The sequence below is a fragment of the Trichoderma breve genome, chromosome 2, assembly GCF_028502605.1.
Source record: "Trichoderma breve strain T069 chromosome 2, whole genome shotgun sequence".
Lineage (NCBI taxonomy): Eukaryota > Fungi > Ascomycota > Sordariomycetes > Hypocreales > Hypocreaceae > Trichoderma > Trichoderma breve.
The window spans coordinates 3,141,879-3,161,084 of NC_079233.1; the positions used below are offsets into that span (position 1 = coordinate 3,141,879).

At 48.4% G+C, this 19,206-nt stretch overlaps 9 protein-coding genes across 9 annotated transcripts; 3 read left to right on the forward strand and 6 right to left on the reverse strand.

Moving 5' to 3' along the window:
• Positions 1-923: 923 nt before the first annotated feature.
• T069G_03180 (ubiquitin carboxyl-terminal hydrolase domain-containing protein) lies at positions 924-2,827 on the forward strand (the record flags this gene model as incomplete). The annotated part of the gene is made up of 6 exons (XM_056170390.1): positions 924-1,008; positions 1,076-1,312; positions 1,380-1,490; positions 1,602-2,383; positions 2,437-2,670; positions 2,726-2,827. 6 exons carry the CDS (start codon positions 924-926, stop codon positions 2,825-2,827), a joined length of 1,551 nt encoding a protein of 516 aa, XP_056031282.1.
• Positions 2,828-3,069: 242 nt separating this feature from the next.
• On the reverse strand, positions 3,070-4,227 carry T069G_03181 (putative n6-adenine methyltransferase domain-containing protein; the record flags this gene model as incomplete). Its single annotated transcript, XM_056170391.1, has 6 exons — positions 3,070-3,287; positions 3,358-3,429; positions 3,549-3,663; positions 3,745-3,861; positions 3,937-4,093; positions 4,202-4,227. The coding sequence occupies 6 exons, from the start codon at positions 4,225-4,227 to the stop codon at positions 3,070-3,072; spliced, it is 705 nt and encodes a 234-aa protein (XP_056031283.1).
• A 517-nt stretch (positions 4,228-4,744) lies between these two features.
• Positions 4,745-6,542, reverse strand: T069G_03182 (fatty acid desaturase domain-containing protein; the record flags this gene model as incomplete). The annotated part of the gene is made up of 2 exons (XM_056170392.1): positions 4,745-6,236; positions 6,313-6,542. 2 exons carry the CDS (start codon positions 6,540-6,542, stop codon positions 4,745-4,747), a joined length of 1,722 nt encoding a protein of 573 aa, XP_056031284.1.
• An 811-nt stretch (positions 6,543-7,353) lies between these two features.
• On the reverse strand, positions 7,354-7,906 carry T069G_03183 (core histone h2A/H2B/H3/H4 domain-containing protein; the record flags this gene model as incomplete). Its single annotated transcript, XM_056170393.1, has 3 exons — positions 7,354-7,412; positions 7,466-7,758; positions 7,851-7,906. The coding sequence occupies 3 exons, from the start codon at positions 7,904-7,906 to the stop codon at positions 7,354-7,356; spliced, it is 408 nt and encodes a 135-aa protein (XP_056031285.1).
• Positions 7,907-9,847: 1,941 nt separating this feature from the next.
• On the forward strand, positions 9,848-10,389 carry T069G_03184 (core histone h2A/H2B/H3/H4 domain-containing protein; the record flags this gene model as incomplete). The annotated part of the gene is made up of 3 exons (XM_056170394.1): positions 9,848-10,010; positions 10,077-10,148; positions 10,211-10,389. 3 exons carry the CDS (start codon positions 9,848-9,850, stop codon positions 10,387-10,389), a joined length of 414 nt encoding a protein of 137 aa, XP_056031286.1.
• Positions 10,390-10,526: 137 nt separating this feature from the next.
• On the reverse strand, positions 10,527-12,679 carry T069G_03185 (r3H domain-containing protein; the record flags this gene model as incomplete). Its single annotated transcript, XM_056170395.1, has 4 exons — positions 10,527-10,576; positions 10,839-11,116; positions 11,169-12,498; positions 12,565-12,679. 4 exons carry the CDS (start codon positions 12,677-12,679, stop codon positions 10,527-10,529), a joined length of 1,773 nt encoding a protein of 590 aa, XP_056031287.1.
• A 614-nt stretch (positions 12,680-13,293) lies between these two features.
• Positions 13,294-17,229, forward strand: T069G_03186 (CRAL/TRIO domain-containing protein; the record flags this gene model as incomplete). The annotated part of the gene is made up of 13 exons (XM_056170396.1): positions 13,294-13,424; positions 13,479-13,492; positions 13,552-13,614; positions 13,675-13,769; positions 13,829-13,920; positions 13,976-14,117; positions 14,171-14,329; positions 14,381-14,716; positions 14,779-14,849; positions 15,444-16,248; positions 16,303-16,476; positions 16,540-16,681; positions 16,739-17,229. The coding sequence occupies 13 exons, from the start codon at positions 13,294-13,296 to the stop codon at positions 17,227-17,229; spliced, it is 2,715 nt and encodes a 904-aa protein (XP_056031288.1).
• A 161-nt stretch (positions 17,230-17,390) lies between these two features.
• Positions 17,391-18,146, reverse strand: T069G_03187 (HIT domain-containing protein; the record flags this gene model as incomplete). Its single annotated transcript, XM_056170397.1, has 6 exons — positions 17,391-17,498; positions 17,569-17,583; positions 17,651-17,743; positions 17,809-17,877; positions 17,940-18,022; positions 18,116-18,146. 6 exons carry the CDS (start codon positions 18,144-18,146, stop codon positions 17,391-17,393), a joined length of 399 nt encoding a protein of 132 aa, XP_056031289.1.
• A 492-nt stretch (positions 18,147-18,638) lies between these two features.
• T069G_03188 (complex 1 protein (LYR family) domain-containing protein) lies at positions 18,639-19,174 on the reverse strand (the record flags this gene model as incomplete). The annotated part of the gene is made up of 5 exons (XM_056170398.1): positions 18,639-18,667; positions 18,717-18,758; positions 18,814-18,892; positions 18,947-19,079; positions 19,152-19,174. The coding sequence occupies 5 exons, from the start codon at positions 19,172-19,174 to the stop codon at positions 18,639-18,641; spliced, it is 306 nt and encodes a 101-aa protein (XP_056031290.1).
• Positions 19,175-19,206: the final 32 nt, after the last annotated feature.

The following is a 19,206-nucleotide window of genomic DNA, read 5'->3' on the forward strand; positions in this document are numbered from 1 at the left end:
TTTTCTTTTTAAGTGAAGCGAGGTTGTTGTAAACCTAGAGAATGAAAATTTTTGGGTTGGGTTTATGGTCGGTTATGAAGCATTGAGTTGAGAATGGCTGGATGATGGGGACTCGTCCGATTTGGGTGGATGACCAATTCTGCAGAGGAAATGGCTGACATAACCATGGCCGGCAATCCTGGTCTAAATGCTCTTTGATATCTACGAGTATAGAAAAAAAGACACGGTAAATATAGTGGATTAGGTGCATCAAGGTGGGTATTGAAAGGAATATTCAAATCATGTACCATTCGAAAATTCAGTGAACATAAAGTAATTAAATATCCTTCTTTACTCCAGAAAGAAACTTGAATGAATAAAATATCTTGAGGCGTGTGACATATAGAGTACATTCAGCTGGGCATGTACATGGGCAATCGCTCAAGAATAGGCATGCATATCACATATGAGAAGTGTTATAAATACTAAATAATAAAAAAAAACGAAGAAATACATGCATGCGCACTCATTTCAAATATTCCTCACTGCGTCGTGCTTCCTTTCGAAGGCCTTGCTGAAGGTGCTGGGAGGTCACTGTTAGCCGCTTTTCCTAGCCGCTGCTAAGGCAAGGCACGCACTCTATAGCGCATCTGTGCGATCGGCGGATGCGCCATGCTAGTAGCAGCACTCCAGCCGAGTTAATGCGCGTGCCCAAACATCCGATATTCGATTACATACATCTTCTTAATGCCCATCGCCCGCAAGGCCGAATAACTTATCATCGCTCTACCAATCTCTTCCCACCATCTTCGCCGGGCGCCGCACAAAAAGGCCACAGACATCGACCGTCGATCCTTGCAAACGGCAATTCGGCCTTGGTTGAGAGGCGCGTCGAAAGTTGAAACTCGAGCGTCAATCGCATCACACACATTCCCACAGTCGCCATGTCCACTCGACCGACGACTCCCGCATCTCCCAAAAATGCCAAAATCAAATCCCCTTCGCCGGGATGTCCAGTATTCGGCTGCGGTGAGTCTACAAGCCAAAATAAAGTCTTCCAAGCATCACATTGCTGGCTTACTAACTCGCCTTCCAGAGCATGTTCAGCGTCTCCTGTCCCAGAGCCAAGAGGTCATGAATAGCTCGGTAGCGCACTACAAGATGATCCTCCGAGGCATCTTCGATACGAGTCCCATCGTTCCCCAGACTTCAACAAACACGGAAGGCCGCCCTGTCACTTCCCTTACCTCGAACTACCTGTGTCTACAATGCCCAGTTACGGTGTCCGAAGACGATCGGCTGGATCACGGCACCGAGAAACTGCATCGATTCTGTACGTAACAGCTCCGATACGGCCGATTGAATAATGCTATGCGGTTCATAGTTGCTTACAAATACAGATGTCGATTCTCGCAGCGGTGCACTTTATTGCCAGATATGCGACGACCTCGTTTGGGACCCCACGCTGGAGGAGCTCAGAGTGCGAAAGATTGGAACCGGGACGTTTTCAAGTATGCAAAACCCCAAATACCGCTTCACAATGTCTTGTTTCTCGTTCCCTGTGTTTGGAAGTGGTCAATTGGCCGTCTCTAGACGTTAGTGACCTAACCTGCTTCCTTTAGCGAACCGAAAACGAAAACACGACGAACTTTTTGCCGACTCGGCCAAAGAGGATCCTCGCCTCATCTCAGCCAACACAACCGTCGCATCGTGCCGAGCGAGTGGCCTTCGTGGCATCTACAATGCAGGTGCAACTTGCTATCAGAATGTCGTGCTTCAGAGCTTCCTTCACAACCCCCTCCTGCGCAACTTCTATCTGAGCGATGGCCACCAGAGCAGCGAATGTAGCATCTCTCACTGCTTGAGCTGTGCCATGGACGACATGTTCCAGGACTTTTACGCGCTGGAAAGTACTAATGGCTACACAGCCGCCAACATCCTGTCCGGATTTTGGATTTCAGAAAAGAAGGCGTTTGAAAATCTCGTGACGACCAAGGAGCAGGATGCCCATGAGTTTTTCCAGTTTTTGGCTGAAGAACTTCATGAGAGGAACGGCGATGGGAAGAAGCCGCAGGGTGGCAGCGAGCACACGTGCAACTGCATCATCCACCAGACATTTTACGGCAAAATGCAAACAGTCACAACCTGCCAGAACTGCGGCGGCATGACCCATGCGGTCCAATCTTTCCTGGATCTCAGTCTAGGTGTTGACACGCTGGCACAGAGACGAGCTAAGAAGACGGGTCAGAAGCTGCCTGCGCTTTCACTAAACGATTGCTTGGACGAGGAGTACGTCAAGTCGGATAAATGCGAGTATAGGTGCCACAACTGCGCATCAACACAGCAAGCACGGCGGTATACCAATATCAAACGTCTGCCTAACGTATTATCTATCCAGCTCAAGGTAAGTTGTTTGTCATTAAGACCTTGGGTCCGCTACTGACATGTCTCCCCCAGAGATTCGAGTTCAAACAGGGAAAACATGACCGGGCTGCGTCCAAGATTGATAACACCGTTCAATTCCCGCTGCAGCTCAACATGCTCCCCTACACCAACCGTGCTCGCAGCCGTGGCAGTCGGGAGGATATGGAACTGGAGAGGTCGTGTACCTATGACCTCTTGAGCGTCGTCGTTCACGTTGGCGAGATAGAGACTGGCCACTACGTGTCATATTGTCGAGTTGGGGATCAGGTATGGCTGGCACTCCTTACTCTCTCTGTCTGTTCCTTTTCACTAATAAACACAGTGGTTCAAGTTCAACGATCACAGGGTAGAGCTGGCCAAGACGTCGGATGTGCTTGGCGCCCAGGCGTATCTATTGTTCTATATCATCCGGTCTCTCGCCTAGGAGGCATCATTGTCTATGCTATAATCAAGGACACCATACCTACTATACCCACTATCCCTGGACCATGGGATGAATTAGCATACAATCCAGCATCCTATAGCTCGTCAATATGGCTATGTGTCTTATTTTAAAAAGGGCACCTGTCCTGTCATGGCTGTCTATACATCCAATTACCCGTCTACCTCCTATGTCAATATGGTCGTGCTTATGAGATACCCCAGTGGCATCCTCTTTTTTTTTCTCTACCGCCATTTCCAATTTGGGCACTCGAAATTGGCGTAGCAGTAAAACTCATTGCTGAGGCCTCTTGTATGCTTGGGCTCAAAGGCAGTTGTCTGCACTCCTAGTGCCTTGTATAGCTTGAGAATCAGGGACTCCATTCTTTCTCCGGTGCAGACAATGAGATTGGGTGATGGTCCGCCACTGCTTGGTTTGAGAAGCCAGCGCACGGTCAAGGCAGCTTACGGCCAGGATTAATTAGTTTATAGATCCAGAGGGGGGTATTGGATATCGAGGTGGGAATTTAGTACCTTTGGTCTGGCAGTCTTCGCTCAGAAATGGTGGATCAACGATAATTCTGTCCATGGATCCTTTGAGGTGACCTGCGTGCAGATGAGATTGTTATATAAGTATTAAGACTTGATGCAGATCTTAGGAGAAAGAAGAAAATTTGCAGAGACAATGATAATATATAGGGAAAAATTCGAGTTGACTCTCATACCTGGTAGTTTGACTGGCTGTTGGAAATCATAAAAGTAAAATTCGGGAAACACGCCAAACCGGTTGTCGTGTTCCAGAAGAACAAGCTTTGGCTTCTCATCATCGCTTCGATCTCGCTACAGCATGTAGAAAATGGGGAACATTAGCACTGCTTTCTCTCCTTCTCATACAGTTTGTATGATTCTGTAGTAACTCACCAGGAGATTCCTGAGCGCAACGAAAACACTTGGCGCAGAGACAACACCGATGGTCATGTCACTGGTCGCATCTCTAAGCAGCTCCGTAGCCAGAGTATTGGCAGTTTCTTCTGAATACTATAGACAAATCAGCATTTAGCCTTCACTTTCGCGGATATTTCTGTGAAAGAGCCAAACGTTTGTAAGACGTACCCAAAACTGAGACTCATTCCAGTCCTCTTGGAAAGTATCTATGGACAGCAGGCTGTTGCTCTCCGCCTCGTCCTTCAGTTTCTGGAACTTTGCCTGGTGCTCGTCTCTCTCTGCCTCGAATGACTTGAGCGCCGCGAGAGCATGTGCCGAGAGGGTGCTATATTCCATCAAAAGTCAGCCATTTCAATATATCCCACCCCTCCTCCATTGCTTTTTTTTGCAAATTCCGGAATTTCGACAAGAGTGAGAGAAAGGGGCTGTTTACATGGGCTCATCATCGCTGTCAGACATTTTTGTCTTTTTGTGCTTTTATAGGTGCTGCTTTGGAATGGAGACCTGGAAGTGCCTGTAATGTGTCCGAGTCAAATGGTAAAAAATGTTCGCGGCTTTGCGATGGTTTGGGGTGTGCTACTGTATCTACCAGTTTGCGATGGAAAAGGTACTTCCCAGAGAGTAGAGGTTTAAGTATAGACACTGCATAATTATGACTAGAGATACTTGAGGCTAAGGCGTCTACCAAGTATTTTTCATGATTACGTACAGGCTATGTGTTAGTACGGGATACAAGATCGCTGCGAGAAACCACCAAATATGAACTCTCAAGATATTCCAATCTTCTATATAAAAAAATTTTTGAAGCTTTCTTAATAGCTAACAGTAAAGCGGCCGAGATAAAATGCAAATTTCTACCGCACTATTTCTTTTTCTTTTCTCTCTCTTAACCTACCTGGATTTATTTCTTGTTCTCATACACACATATACTCTCTATCCAAGTGCAAGACTTTTATCTAGCAACATTCTATAGCATTCAGATAGCAAAATCTTTCGTCTTGGTAATGGTTTCCTGGCATTTTGAAAAGATGGCGGCTTGTCTGGCAACTTCTGCAAGCCTGCCAATGACCTGCCCATTGGCCGTTGTGAATCCATAGTACGCGTAAGGGATGTCGACTTCTTTGCAAAACTCAATGACAAGCTTCTGCGCGTCGCGGAAGTTGTGGCGCGGCAAGCGGGGAAATAGGTGATGGATGGCTTGGAACTGCAGGCCTCCGTGAACAAAGTCGAGCCAGCGAGGACAATCGACGTCCATTGTCGTTCTCAGCATCATCTGCGGGAAAGACTCCTGAGGGCCCAGGTCGGCGGTGCTCATGGCAAAGTGTGACAGCACAATCTGCACATGCAGAGGAGAGGCTGCAACGTGGCTCACCATCAAGAAGACAAAGCGCGACCAGTTATCGGGTATCGACTTGTACATAATTCCATAGCCGAACCAGATCCAGAAAAACACCTGCCCTGTTAGCTCGAGCCACCGCTGATATGCAGCCTGGCCTTTCCGAGGCCCCTTTCCGTTGATGATATAATCCCAAGACAGGACGTAGAGGTTGAAACGGCCAAGTGCCAAGAAAGGGTAGTACGTCCACGGCTGAATGCGCAGGAGGATTTTTGCAGCAGCATCATATGTCATAACTCGTTCATAAAAGGTAGACCTCAAGGATCCCAGTAAGCGGTGAGAAACGGCAAAGAGCGGCATGTGTTCGATGTCCGGATCGTGCTCAGGAGCATTTGTCACGATGTGGTGAACGTTGTGGTTGTGCTTCCACCAACCTAGGGAGAGGCCACCGACGAAATCGGCGATGAAGATGCCAATGGTCGTATCAATATAATAGTTGTGCGTAATGCCCATGTGGCCAGCATCATGGGCTGTGAAGACGAGCTGATGCCACAAGAAACCAAGGGATAGGGCACTGATGATATAGTAACCATAGGAAAGGGCAATCAGCATCGAAGCGAACAGAGAAAAATAACGAAGGCATTCCCAGGCGTATGCCGAATAGTTTGTCTTGTAGAGACCAGCATCGATAATTTTCTGATGCAGTTCGCGGTATTTGGCAACGATGTGAGCTTGCGTGGCCTCGTCAACAGCGGGATATTTTTCCAGGTCAAGCGAGATGTACTCGCGAGTGATAACGTCTAAATAAGACATGCCATCTAGCGGCGCCTTGTCCGTAGTTGACTCAGACGAGAAGGACCCCGACCTCGCTGCTTCGTGACCCGACGCATTCTTTCGATCACGCAGCGACTTTGGGTCAACGTCAAACACGGGCGAGGGTGCCCGTGAGCTTGCCGAGCTGATATCTTCTCCTGTCGATATGCCATAGATACCTTTGCTATGGTCCGCTTCAATTTCTTCCATTGTTCGAAAGATACCGCCCTGGATAGGCGGCCGGAAGTTCAGCCAGGAGCCCTCAATTCTGCCAATGCGGTACTTGGCCATTCTTTCCTTTGCGTCCTGTGAGTGTATGCTAAAGATTGAAACAAAGGAGCGTTAGCAATTCGTCCAGCACACGCGTCGTTGTCCCGATGAAACAGTCCACCTACACTTCGACCCAGTCCGTGGCATCTCTGCCCACCATATGCATGATGGCCTTGGGTCCTCCCGGGTGATATTGGAGCCAGCCATCAAGCCGCAAGACATATCCGCCGTGAATAATGATATGTTTTCCGCTGGCAATCATGGCCTCAATCTCATCGCGGGTCATGAGGGGTAGAACCCTCTTTCCGCCAGCATCCTGCGCCGGCTGGCGAGAAGAATCATCAATGGCCGGCATAGTGCTAATACATGACAATCGCAACGGGAGAAGATGGAAAAAGAGCAAAGAAAAATGTTAAGTAAGTTGTGTGGGAAAGAAAACAGCTGAGCCAGAAACCGACGTTGTTGAGAATTCACCGCTTGAAGCCACGGAAGCCGCACGTATCGAATGACTTTGGTAGAGGTACGGAACAGAATGAGGCGAGGTACAAGGACATATTTACGACAGACGCCGCCACCAAGGTCCCCATTAAACTGCGAGTAGTACTAACCCGCTATTTATGGCCCTTTCCGTATTAGCTAAGGGAAACACAGCCAAGGTGAATACTGAATTGATGCTAGTGGGGGGAAGCTAACAGCTAAAACCAAAGAGGCGTAATAGAGCTGCAAGTAGAGAAATACGCATACAAAAACCCCATACAAAATAATCGAATATTATAGACATTGAAGAGATGCGAATTGCAATTCAATTGTAGTGGCGTTTACAATGAAAAACATTTAAAGGATTATACGAGAAATGTGGAAAGAAAATATCGTGTTGGAATTACTCAGCCCAGATGAGAATTCGAGACGAAACATTGAACCCTTTTTCAACCATGATTGACTATCAAACTCAATATCATACATCACTTGCGACTGAAGAGACCAATTGGAATGGTAAACGTTTTAATGAAGTGCATTTGAAAAAAACCCTAATTGATTCATGATCATAGCCGTGGGGGATTAATGTACAACCCAGACGTACAAAAGCAACCGTAAACCTTATCCCTTGACCCCTTTATGACAACCAAAACGACCTCGAAAGAAAGCGCAAACGACCAACGGAAAAATTACAATTCTTGGCTAGAACCCTTGCCAGTCTTGCCAGTCGTCTTCTTGGGGAGGAGGTCTGTACAAAAGTCAGTAACCATTTACTTCTTGTTGTGGTTCTGGAAGTCTTACTCTGGTGGATGTTGGGCAGAACACCACCCTGTGCGATGGTGACGTGTCCCAGCAGCTTGTTCAACTCCTCATCGTTTCGGATGGCGAGCTGAAGGTGACGAGGGATGATACGGGTCTTCTTGTTGTCACGAGCGGCGTTACCAGCCAACTCGAGGATTTCGGCAGCGAGGTACTCGAGAACGGCAGCGAGGTAGACGGGAGCACCGGCACCGACACGCTGAGCGTAGTTGCCCTTTCGGAGAAGACGGTGGACACGACCAACGGGGAACGCAAGACCCGCCTTGGAGGATCGGCTGGAATGGAGTCAGGTTTGCGTGTTCAAGCGGATGGATTGTTTTGATCTTTGTTTGGATCAGAACGCGTGGATCGCGTCAAGTGAACTTACGATTGAGCGTTCTTGGAGCCAGAGGCCTTGCCGCCAGATTTGCCGCCGCCAGTCATTTTGAAGTTGGTTTTTGGATTAACGAAAAATTACTCGAAAGTAGATGCAAGGTGCGAGATGCGGCAAATGTCGGAATGGTAAACGTGCAGCGTGGATAGTTGAGAGACAGTGTAAATGGAGAGGTTTGAGTTCGGCGGGGGGAATCTACGTTAAGTAGTTTTTGGTGCTCAGCGCGCGAGATCACCAATCACCCTCCCTCTGAAGCTACAAATGCGCTAGTCCGATTTGGGAAAATAGACGTGTCCCAAGGAAAACAATGCGACAATCAACTGGAACTGCGGGGGGGGGTGTACAAAGTACATCGAGTACTGCCAAACTGGGTCCAGGCAGAGATGCAGCTAATGTCTGGCTCCAGGTACCTAGGCGGTACATGGCTTGGTATCCCGGCACTGAGCATTCTCTCCTCGCGATCTCTGCCCCATCTCAGAGCTGGCTCGTGTTGTGTGAGCCGCAAATGCGGTGTTCATGATGGCTGGGTAATCTATTCTCATCATGCTGATGCTATCACTCTATATTATTAACAGTGCACTCTTACACACGTAGGGAGTGTATGAGGCTTCAATTACTCTTTCTGTGTACTTTTATGCGTGAAATATTGGTACAGCGCGTCGATTCGCAGCATTTCCTACTCGAAAAATGCACCACAGCAAAACGATGGATACCGCTCGCTCTGGATTAAATCGTAGCCCGCTTATTGGACAAAAAATGATGGATGATCCTGGGCGGTACTTGTGAATTTTGCTCCAAGGCTTCGTTAATCGTGCCGCTATAATTCGCGTACCCAGTCGTTTTGCCTCGGGTCCATTTCTGTGTATGCAGATACAAGCATTGCAGTATCTATAGGGACATGATTTTGCTTACATGCTCCTTGCTTTTGATGTGGCTGTTTAATATTGGCTAGAACAAATGGCCTTTGCTTAGCATGATGCTAAACACGTATGTGGTCTACTATGAAACATTTGATGATTGTTGGGTTGTAATGGTGTTGCCTCGAGATTGCTTTGTTACTGCTGTGCGGAAACTTGATTATGGGGATTTGTGAGCGTCTCATCACCTCACTCCGCCTTATGGCTTTCATCATATGCGCACATGCACATCATCTAGAAGCAACCACTGAAAAATACATGCACGAGCAACAATAATTGAATACATAGTGGTGCAATCGCTGGAATCATTACGCTTACAGGGTAGGCAGGGCTGAGGCAAAAGTGAGGCTATCCAGGCCCTCGTGCTAAGAGGCGGCGGTATGTACCAGGGCGCGTTCAGGCAGAACACTCCAGCGCGCAAGGCAAAGGCGGGAGGTACATGCGCCGGTGAGATCACAAGAAAAAAGGTACATCCGTCCTCAGCTGGAAGGGGGGGCTGGTGGAGAGACAAGCTGCATCGATAAAAAAGGCTGGGACTAGCCAATCACATGCAGCTGAGCAAAGAAATGGCAGCAGAAAAAAAAAAGAAAAACAACAAAAAAGACGCGACTAGACGTTATGGAGCGAGCAAGGCAATCGCATCTTGGTGCAGGGACTCCGAGCCCCGTTGAGAAATGCGTGATAATCAAAGTGCGCCATGCCGAGAAATGCCTAGTGTCGCATAACTGGAGCACAAGCAGTGACTTGTGAATACATGGTACTTGTAGTAGCGAACCTTTTTTTTTTTTCGGGCCTACCAGAGCCTGGCACCCTTTTTTGCAGCCCAGCAGTTTTACCGCACTTTTGCAGCTACGAGGGCGTGCACGCGCCTTCGCTCGCGCCACCCCTACTTGCTTCCCCCAAGCAAATCAGTAATCCACTTGCACCAACGCGTCCAGCTACAAAAGCCCAGCTCATCCCCAAACGTCTTTCCCGCACCATTCACTTTCATCATCACCCGCTGCCAGCCCGCCCTTTTGCCATTTTGATTATCAACACTTGAAATCTACATCGATTGCATCAACTTAATCCAAAATGCCTCCCAAAGCTGCCGACAAGAAGCCCGCCGCCAAGGCCCCCTCAACCGCCAGCAAGGCTCCCGAGAAGAAGGACGCTGGCAAGAAGACCGCCGCCTCTGGCGAGAAGAAGAAGCGGTCAAAGACTCGCAAGGAGACCTACAGCTCCTACATCTACAAGGGTTGGTCAACACTGGATTTTTTCCACTCTTTTCTGATTTTGCATTTGATTCTAACTTGGTACACAGTCCTCAAGCAGGTCCACCCTGACACCGGTATTTCCAACCGTGCCATGTCCATCCTCAACTCGTTCGTCAACGGTAAGCTTTTCTCGCATTCATTTTCCTTTTTTGATCCATTTCAATCATACTGACTTGAGTAGATATCTTCGAGCGCGTTGCCACCGAGGCTTCCAAGCTGGCTGCCTACAACAAGAAGTCCACAATCTCTTCCCGAGAGATCCAGACATCTGTCCGATTGATCCTGCCGGGTGAATTGGCCAAGCACGCCGTCTCTGAGGGCACCAAGGCCGTCACCAAGTACTCTTCATCCACGAAATAAAGGGTCAAGATGGCTGGTTCTGATTTCAAATCTGAAAACTTGGGTTTTTGTTTGCGTGACTTTAGTGTCTTTACTCGAGACGATGGGTGACTGTGTTTCGCCTTTGGGATCTCTTAATGCGTTACGGATGGTTTGCTTTATGGGGGCAATGTCTTCACGGTCAATGGGGTTCGCGGTTGTACAATAGCTATCGAGGATATCTCGAAGCAATGGTTTCTGCACATTATGCTATTTTATTTTCCTCTGCATCAACAATTACAGAATCTCCTAAATTGTCCATGTTTTCTACCCCTGCCCAAGGCCCGCTCGGGTTCTTTTCATTGTTTGACTCACAGGATGCAGTATACCTTGATTATCACTAGCGCCCAAAGGTGTTCCGGTACTCCATCCCATTTTCTCAAGCATATTTCGACCCCGGTTTCCACTTCCCAATTCTGGCGCAGACGCACCGATGACCTCACCATCCCGGTAGCTAGTTCCGGCATCATTTCGTCCTGACGGCTTCTGTCGACTTTGTTTGGACGGTTGAGAGGGCCGTGAATATTGCCGTTTAATTCGTGTGACGGCCTGCTCAAAAGCGGCTTCCCTATATGTCGTCTTTTTCGTTCGATAAAGGACTGGTCTACGCTGCTCGCCAGCCCCAATCGACTTGGATTTAATATCGAATTTGTTTGCTAAATCGTGTACCATTTTTCTTGTTCGTTTATCCATTGGTGGCAGATTCAGGCTAGGAAACAGTCAGTAAGATGAACACTTTGAAAGTGCTATGGTATACGTGCGTTTCTTGAGATCCAAGGAGGAACGTTTTCACTTCCTCTGCAACTTGACTCATGGTTATGCCTGTTGAGTATTTCGCTCGCAGGTCAACCTGGCCCTTCTTGCCAAGCAATCCCATAGCTCGCAACTCCTCCCTCTCCTTTTTCCTCTGGGCCTTTTTGAGCCGATCATTGTTGAACGCAGATTGAAGTTGCTCCTCAAGGTCAGAATCTATGTCATCCCCGAGCAACTGCAGGCGCCTCCCCTTGCCCTTTTTACGTCGCAGGCTCGGCCGTTCCCAGTCCATGAAATCGAAACCGGCCTGCTCTTCAACGTCATCAAGATCGGGAATATCTTCGAGGTCGGGAATATCTTCTGATTCTGAATCAATTTCAACTTCCTTGGCGTTCTCTGGACCTGAAGGTGCCGATGGAGGAACTTCAGCGTCACCATCTGTTGATCCACTATCTGAATCGTCATCGTCATCAATTCCCATACCCTCAAACATTTCGCCATTCTCGCGCATGTTGGCGATGTAATCGGCGATCCAAGCGTCTTCTTCGTCCTTCTCCCGATTCCGTCGGCTGCGTGCTTTGCCTCGTTTTTTTGTTGGCCATAGCAGATCGTCGGAATCGTCATCTTCTAGTGTAGTACGGAGTTGAGGTCCCCTAACTGCAACTGAGATCTGTTTCTCCACTGCACGAATCTCGGTTGTCATAGACGTAAGTGTGATGCTGGGAGCCTGCTCTTTCGGCTTCATGGCGTTTCGGCCTTTAAAGACAATGACTTCATCGCTAGAGGTGTCGTCTTGAGATGCTGGATCCCCATTAATCTCTTCTTCGGTTGCCTTGTGTGGAGACATTGCTTCTTCGGGTGCTGGTTCTTCGGGCGCTTTCTCTTCAGACGTCTTCTCTTTAGGTGCTATCTCTGCAGATATCGTTTCTTCAATTATCGGTTCTTTAGGTGCTGTTCCTTCAAGTATTGGTTCTTCAGGTGTTATTTCTTCAGACATTGCTTCTTCGGGTATTTTTTCTTCAAGTATATTCTCTTCAGTTGCTGCTTCGACATGGATTGTTTGTACAAGTGATGGTTCTTCATCTATCGTTTCAGATATTGCTTCTACAGGAGCTTCTTGTTGGAGTGTAGTTTCTTTGACTATCGAGTCTTCGGGCGTTGCAGTGCTCTGAGGACCATCCTTTGTAGTCTCTGTTTCTCTCTGGAGATCGAGCAAAGGGTCGTGAGTGCCCGAACTGACGAAGGTGACGGGTCTCTTCCGAAGCTGCGTGTTACTGCTCCAGAACGAGTTGTCATGATGAGAGGACTGTCGGGCTTCGTCGAGTAGTGTAAAGGCAACTGTTATAAGGACGTCAGTTAGTTATGTTGCCCAATGCCCTAATCAGACGTCTCGAAGGAAGCTACCGTTCTGTGCTGGAGTCGCAACATCATAGTTGGCGAAGTTGCCTCTTTGACGAGGAGACTGATTCCAACCACCCCTCTGTTTCCCACCACGACCACGGCCACGCCCCCCCCTCATATTGACTGGTATCTGTGTTGTGAAGGCCGGTGCCAACAATTTGCGTGGCACAATGACCAAAAGCGATTCTGGACGTCTGTTGAAACCATACCCTGGTAGAGAGATACCTAGGCTAAAGTGCAGCTGTGGAAGAGGAATCGCGCTGCCTTCTGAGGCTAGTGTGACTCTTTTTCGAGGTGGGGCACTTTTTACATAATCTGTTTCGTCCAATAGTCTGCAATGTAATTGACTTTTGTGCCTTAATTATCAGTGGCATCTAGCCCATTGTTTTTTCCTTATGAGAATCGAAAGGGCCGACAATGGATGATTTTTCAGATATTGGAATTAAAAACACTCGATTTTATCTTAGAGGACACTTCAATGAAATGATAATCTGCTGTTATTTTGAATGCACTTCCCCTGTGAAGCCATATGATTGTATCGACCTTTAATCTGCATATTGCCATATCTGGATTAGACTGAAATACTAGCGTGGTGCTCCTCGCAACTTATTTCGACTTGCTTGCTGACTTGTATGATCTTGGTGGGAGGGTCAATAGACAGCGTCAACAACAATCCCGAATTGGCCAGCTCAAAGTCTTCACCAGCTGCTCCCTGCTGCTAATTCGGCCAACATGGTGCTCGCTCTATTCTCGCGGGGAGCTCTCCGCAGTTCCGTCGCCGCCGGCGTCAGCAGCAAGCGATCCCTATCCGATGTAGCAATCACACGCACTGGCAAAACTATTCTACGGACAGAGGGAGGCCGGTAAGCAACGCACGCAACTGATATGGAGACAAGTCAATTAACATCATCTTCCAGGTCTTCTCTCGGAGGTACGATCGCAATATTCGACGCTGGAGGTTCGAGGTTAGGGGGCTAACAGCCTGGATAGGACATACCGCGACAGTCTTCGGTGCGACGGGTCAATTGGGTCGGTACATTGTGAACCGCCTCGGTATGTTCAACGAATTGAAGCGCATGAATATCTGCTACGGCTCTAACTCTTCATATCTAGCCCGTCAGGGATGCACCGTTGTCGTCCCTTTCCGCGAAGAAATGACAAAGCGACACCTGAAACTGACTGGTGACCTCGGCCGCGTTATTTTTGTTGTATGGCTGTCACAGACGAATTGGATAAATTGAACAAGTTAATTCTGATGCACTCGCAGGAGTACGATCTTCGCAACACTGCTTCCATCGAAGCAAGTGTGAGGCACTCGGATGTCGTGTACAACCTTGTTGGCCGGGACTATCCTACCAAGTACGAATGACCAAGACCAACACTTCGATTTCGACGACATACTAAGTTGTGATAGGAACTTTACCCTTGAGGATGTGCATGTGGAAGGAACAGAGCGTATTGCTGAGGCCGTCGCAAAGTACGACGTTGATCGTTACATTCACGTCTCGTCTCACAATGCCGATGTCAACTCACCCTCTGAATTCTTCAGAACAAAGGTATGCGCGATCATTTCACTGTGAAAGTATAGAACTAACTTGCGCAACAATAGGGACGTGGAGAGATTGTTGCCAGAAACATCTTCCCTGAGGCCACCATTGTGCGACCGGCGCCCGTCTTCGGATTTGAGGATAACCTTCTGCTGAAGCTTGCTTCCGTACTGAACCTATTCACAGCCAACAACATGCAGGAGAAATTCTGGCCAGTCCACGTAGGTATCTGCAGATAGAATTGTTTAACAGCCGCGCTGACATATTCACAGTCCATCGACGTGGGTGCTGCTCTGGAGAAGATGCTGTATGATGACTCAACGGCCGGCAAGACTTTCGAGCTCTATGGGCCCAAGCAGTACAGCTTGGCAGAGATTGCAGCTTTGGTGGACAAGGAAATCTTCAAGAAGCGACGACACATCAATGTGCCCAAGGCCATCCTAAAACCAGCTGCCAAGGTCCTGAACGACGTTCTGTGGTGGCACACCATCTCTGCGGATGAAGTGGAGCGAGAATTCATTGACCAAGTCATTGACCCTGAAGCTAGCACATTCAAAGATCTTGGTATCGAGCCAGGTGACATCGCCAACTTTACCTACCACTATCTGGTAAGTGATGCGTACTCTGAAGCTTGTTACGTGGCCGGTCAGCCGTCTAATTTCCTCTACAGCAAGGATTCCGAAGCTCTAATTACTACGACCTCCCCCCTGCTACGGAGAAGGAAAAGAAGGAGGACAAGAAGTACATCCATGTTTTGGATGAGCTATAAACACATCGCATTTGTATATCTACGAGGGATAGTACGGTATATAATACTATTAGAACCAAGAAAAACAGATGCTCTGGACGTGCCTATTCGGCATTCTTTGTTTGCAAAAGATAGTATTTACATAATTCAAAAAACAAAAAACAAAACAGTTTACCATACAAATCAATATGACCCTGGATAGCCTGGTTGGAGCTGACTTAAAAAACTAGTATAAGCATATGCTAAATTTACCTAATCCGACCTACCTGGCTGTTTCAAATACGTAGTGCCGCCTTACTCTATTACTCTATTATTCTCCGCATTGAAGTCGATCCCTCCATACGACATTCTTTTCCGCCGTGGGAGCCGGCTCATTCGTTCATCCCGCATCCAAACTGCGCCCGACTCTCCGAATTGCAAATTGCACTGCACATGAGGCCTCCAACAAGGCAGTGCTTGAGCTTGGAAGTGAACATTTCCAGAGCATCGCGGTTTTTCGCACTAGTATCGCCTGGGTCTCGGACATTCCCCACGTTAACCAGATCGACTTCCGTCTCGTCCATTTCAATCGGCTCTCGCGCCTTCAGATCGCAAGCACGTGAGGTCAATAAGCAAGTGACCACAAACACTTACGTCTGCGACCATCCAACTCCGGCATCTTCGCTCGACGGACATTTCAGAGCCCAGCGTAGCATCTTATATTCGCCTCTGCGCAAGCCGATCCGGACCAGCCGCGATCTCGATCTTCGCAGCAGCGTCACATACACCACCGGCGCCGCAATCGTTCTCGCCGTCGTCACCATCTCTTACCTTGCGACAGCCAACTTGCGCGAGCACCCAGCAACTACTGCGACTCCGGAAGACATTGCGATCGCTTCCCCGCCATCTAACAGCATGCCGGACCAAATCGCACCGGGGCACGTGGGCAACCTCACCCCAGAGCAGGAAGAGAAGCTGCGCCAATTGTGGCAGGCCTTCTTCCAGCTCTGTGGCGTCCTTGAGGACAATGCTTCTGCCAGTACGAATACGGCAGCTCAGGGAAAAGCGGAACCGGCAGAAGCAGAGAAGAAGAGGCGATTTGGCGTCTTTAAGAGGAAGGGAAACGAAAAGGCCACCACCGCGAGCGAGGCTGCCGAAGACGACAAGTATGGCCAGACCAAACACTTCCAAGAGGTTCTTGCGACCAACAGCCCGGAGGCAATTCGGGAGACTTTCTGGAGCATGGTGAAGCATGACCACCCGGATGCCCTCGCGCTGCGCTTCCTTCGAGCTCGCAAGTGGGATGTGGACAAGGCCCTGGTCATGTTGGTGTCTACCATGAGCTGGCGACACAGCGACATGAAGGTGGACCTTGACATCATGGCGAATGGCGAGGAGGGAGCTGTTGTCAATGCGCGGGAGGGCGAGAAAGATGCCAAGAAGGTTGGCGAAGACTTCTTGGCGCAGCTTCGTATGGGTAAAAGCTTCTTGCATGGTGTGGATAAGCAGGGCCGACCAATTTGTGTGGTCAGAGTCCGTCTCCATCGTCAAGGAGAGCAGTGCGAAGAGAGTCTGGAGAGATACACCGTTTTCCTAATTGAAACGGCGAGAATGGTGTTGAGACCACCTGTTGATACAGCAGTATGTTACCTTGGATTGGGATTTTCCACTCGAGGTTGCGGATGTTACTAACCAAACTATTAGACCATCATCTTCGATATGACTGGATTTTCCATGGCAAACATGGACTACACTCCTGTCAAGTTTATGATCAAGTGCTTCGAAGCCAACTATCCCGAATCTCTTGGAGCTGTTCTTGTTCACAACGCACCGTGGATCTTCCAAGGTAAGAAGAAAAGACTACTTATTTAAGAGGGAGAACGACTACTGACGCTGGCGTTAGGAATCTGGAAGATCATCCGCGGCTGGCTGGATCCGGTGGTGGCGGCCAAGGTTCATTTCACGAATAACAAGGGTGACTTGCAGGAATTCATCGAACCCTCGCACATCCTCAAGGAGCTTGGAGGTGACGAAGACTGGGAATTCAAATATGTGGAGCCTGTCGCTGGCGAAAATGACTTGATGAAGGATGTTGAAACCAAGGCAAAGCTTCTCGCGGGCAGGGAAAAGCTTGTCAAGGAGTACGAGGACGCGACTCTACAGTGGATACACAAGGAGGGCGAAAGCAAAGAAGTCCTGGCTAAGAGGGACGAACTGGCAACACAGCTCAAGGAAGACTATTGGAGACTCGACCCATATCTGCGCGCGCGCTGTCTCTACGACAGACAGGGAATATTACAGGGCGGTGCTGCGGCGAACTGGTATGAACCCTCAAGGGCAGCGACTGCTGATGGGAATGGGAATCTAGACACGTCAATCAACGATGTAGATTAAAGAAACGGCCAAGCACCAGGAAAACTTTGGATAGACTGGGGTCCTGCGGGTTCTATGGAGGATAGACATATATATAATATTTTCATTGTCTGCGTACCTCGCGTAAATCATACCATCCTAATAGCGCTGGTCGGCAGACCTGTGATATCACAAGGCGAAACTTACATCTTGGCCTTGATATCCTCACACAGAGCTTTAAGCTTCTCCATATCACCGCTAGTAGCGGGCCAGGAGATGCCCAGGCCTTCAGTCTCATTGGGCTTCGGAATCTAATCCGAGGGCATTAGTTAGAGTCAAAGGCTGGCGCATTGAACTGATCGAGGGTAGTAGTGGTCATACCATGTGGAAGTGGACCTGTGGCAGTCAATGTCAGCTTGTCATTCACTCAGCATTTCGCAGTCACAATATAGTTGAGGCTTACATGATGCACTTGCTGGTGGGCAATGGTTCCGTTGTTTTGGAGGATGTTGTAATCCGTGGCTCCAGTAGCCGTCACCAGCTTCTTGAGAGTAGGCTGAATGAAGCAAACATATGGTTAGCACGTGAAGAAGTAGATGAAGCAATTAACGGATGTGTTACCAGAATCTCGGAGAGCTGATCATCGGGAATATCAGCCAGCTTTGCGCCATGATACTTTGGGATGACAAGCTACATTAGTGGCACAGGGTTAGTAGTCTGCCGGTGACCTTGATGGGTAGGAGGAGATTTACAGCATGGCCCTTGCTTAGCGGCCCGATGTCGAGGAAAGCAAGCGTCTTTTCGCTCTCAAAGAGCTTCAGAGCCGGGATCTCGCCTGGTGCAAGATGCTGTTAGTTCTGTTGTAAGAGCGGGAGGGGTAGCTTGTCTTGGTAGTGGCGTTTTGACATTTTCGTTTTGCTAAACTCACCCTTGATAATGCGGCAGAATATACAAGACATGGTTACTTTTATGTGGGTGAGGACTGGTGATGAAGAGGTCAAGTTATAAGTTGGGTATTGAAGATGAGCCTGACGGTGGCAGAAAGTAGTGGAGAGGACTGACTTGAGGGAAGTGAGTGACAAGATATTACTAGATGAAGAGGGGCTTGTGTACGTATTACATCACCTGCGACAATGGGATTATATAGCGGGTAATGCAAAATAAATTGAAAATAAATTAAATATCGAATAAAAATCGCTACTATTACTACAATTCACTACATTGATATCATCGATGCAATTTTTTGGGTGTAGGCGGTAGAACTTATTCCTCCAACCATTCTTATGTCTCTTATATGAATCAAGTAGCTCACCTATACTAGACATGCACTTGGATTACCTACCCCAGATTACATACGCATGGCGATTGGATGAAAATAGGCGTGATTGCTAGAATGAATGCATTATTTTTTACTATATACCCATGATCTAATTTTGGCGCAAGCAAAGTCCTCAATGCCCATTCGCGTGGTGTGGGGGAGCTATCAAATATTAGCAGTCGAAACAAGCGCAGGGTGTGCATTCGCTCACGGTCTAAGATCGGAGATGGTAGGTTTCGCTCAAATTTGGATCCTGCTCAATTAGCTTCTGTTTTATTTCGTATGCGCGATTGTATGTGTCGTCTCACCTCCTGGTGCGGTTGGCGGAACGTATGGGTCGGGGTGTTTCCAGCTTTCGAGTAACTTTTCTGTCTCCGCTAACAGGGCCTGCAAGAGAATTAATGGCGGTCCTCCATTGAAGCGCGGGTAATGTTGACTGACTCTCTGTTGCCGGGGATCTGTGACCTTCTTGTTGGCCTCAAACAGGGACCGAATATAGAGCGCCTGGCCTCGCCATAGGTGACGATGGACAGCCCAGTCCAGCGCAAGCTTCAATGAGCGACGGTATAGTGACCTAGAAATTGGACATTATCGGTTAGAATCGAGTACGTCGACGGTCGCAGGCTTGATTGATGTATGTACTGACAGAGCAGCTTGTCGCGTCGTCATGTTGGCTAGATGGTGGTCCTGGCGAAAAGACC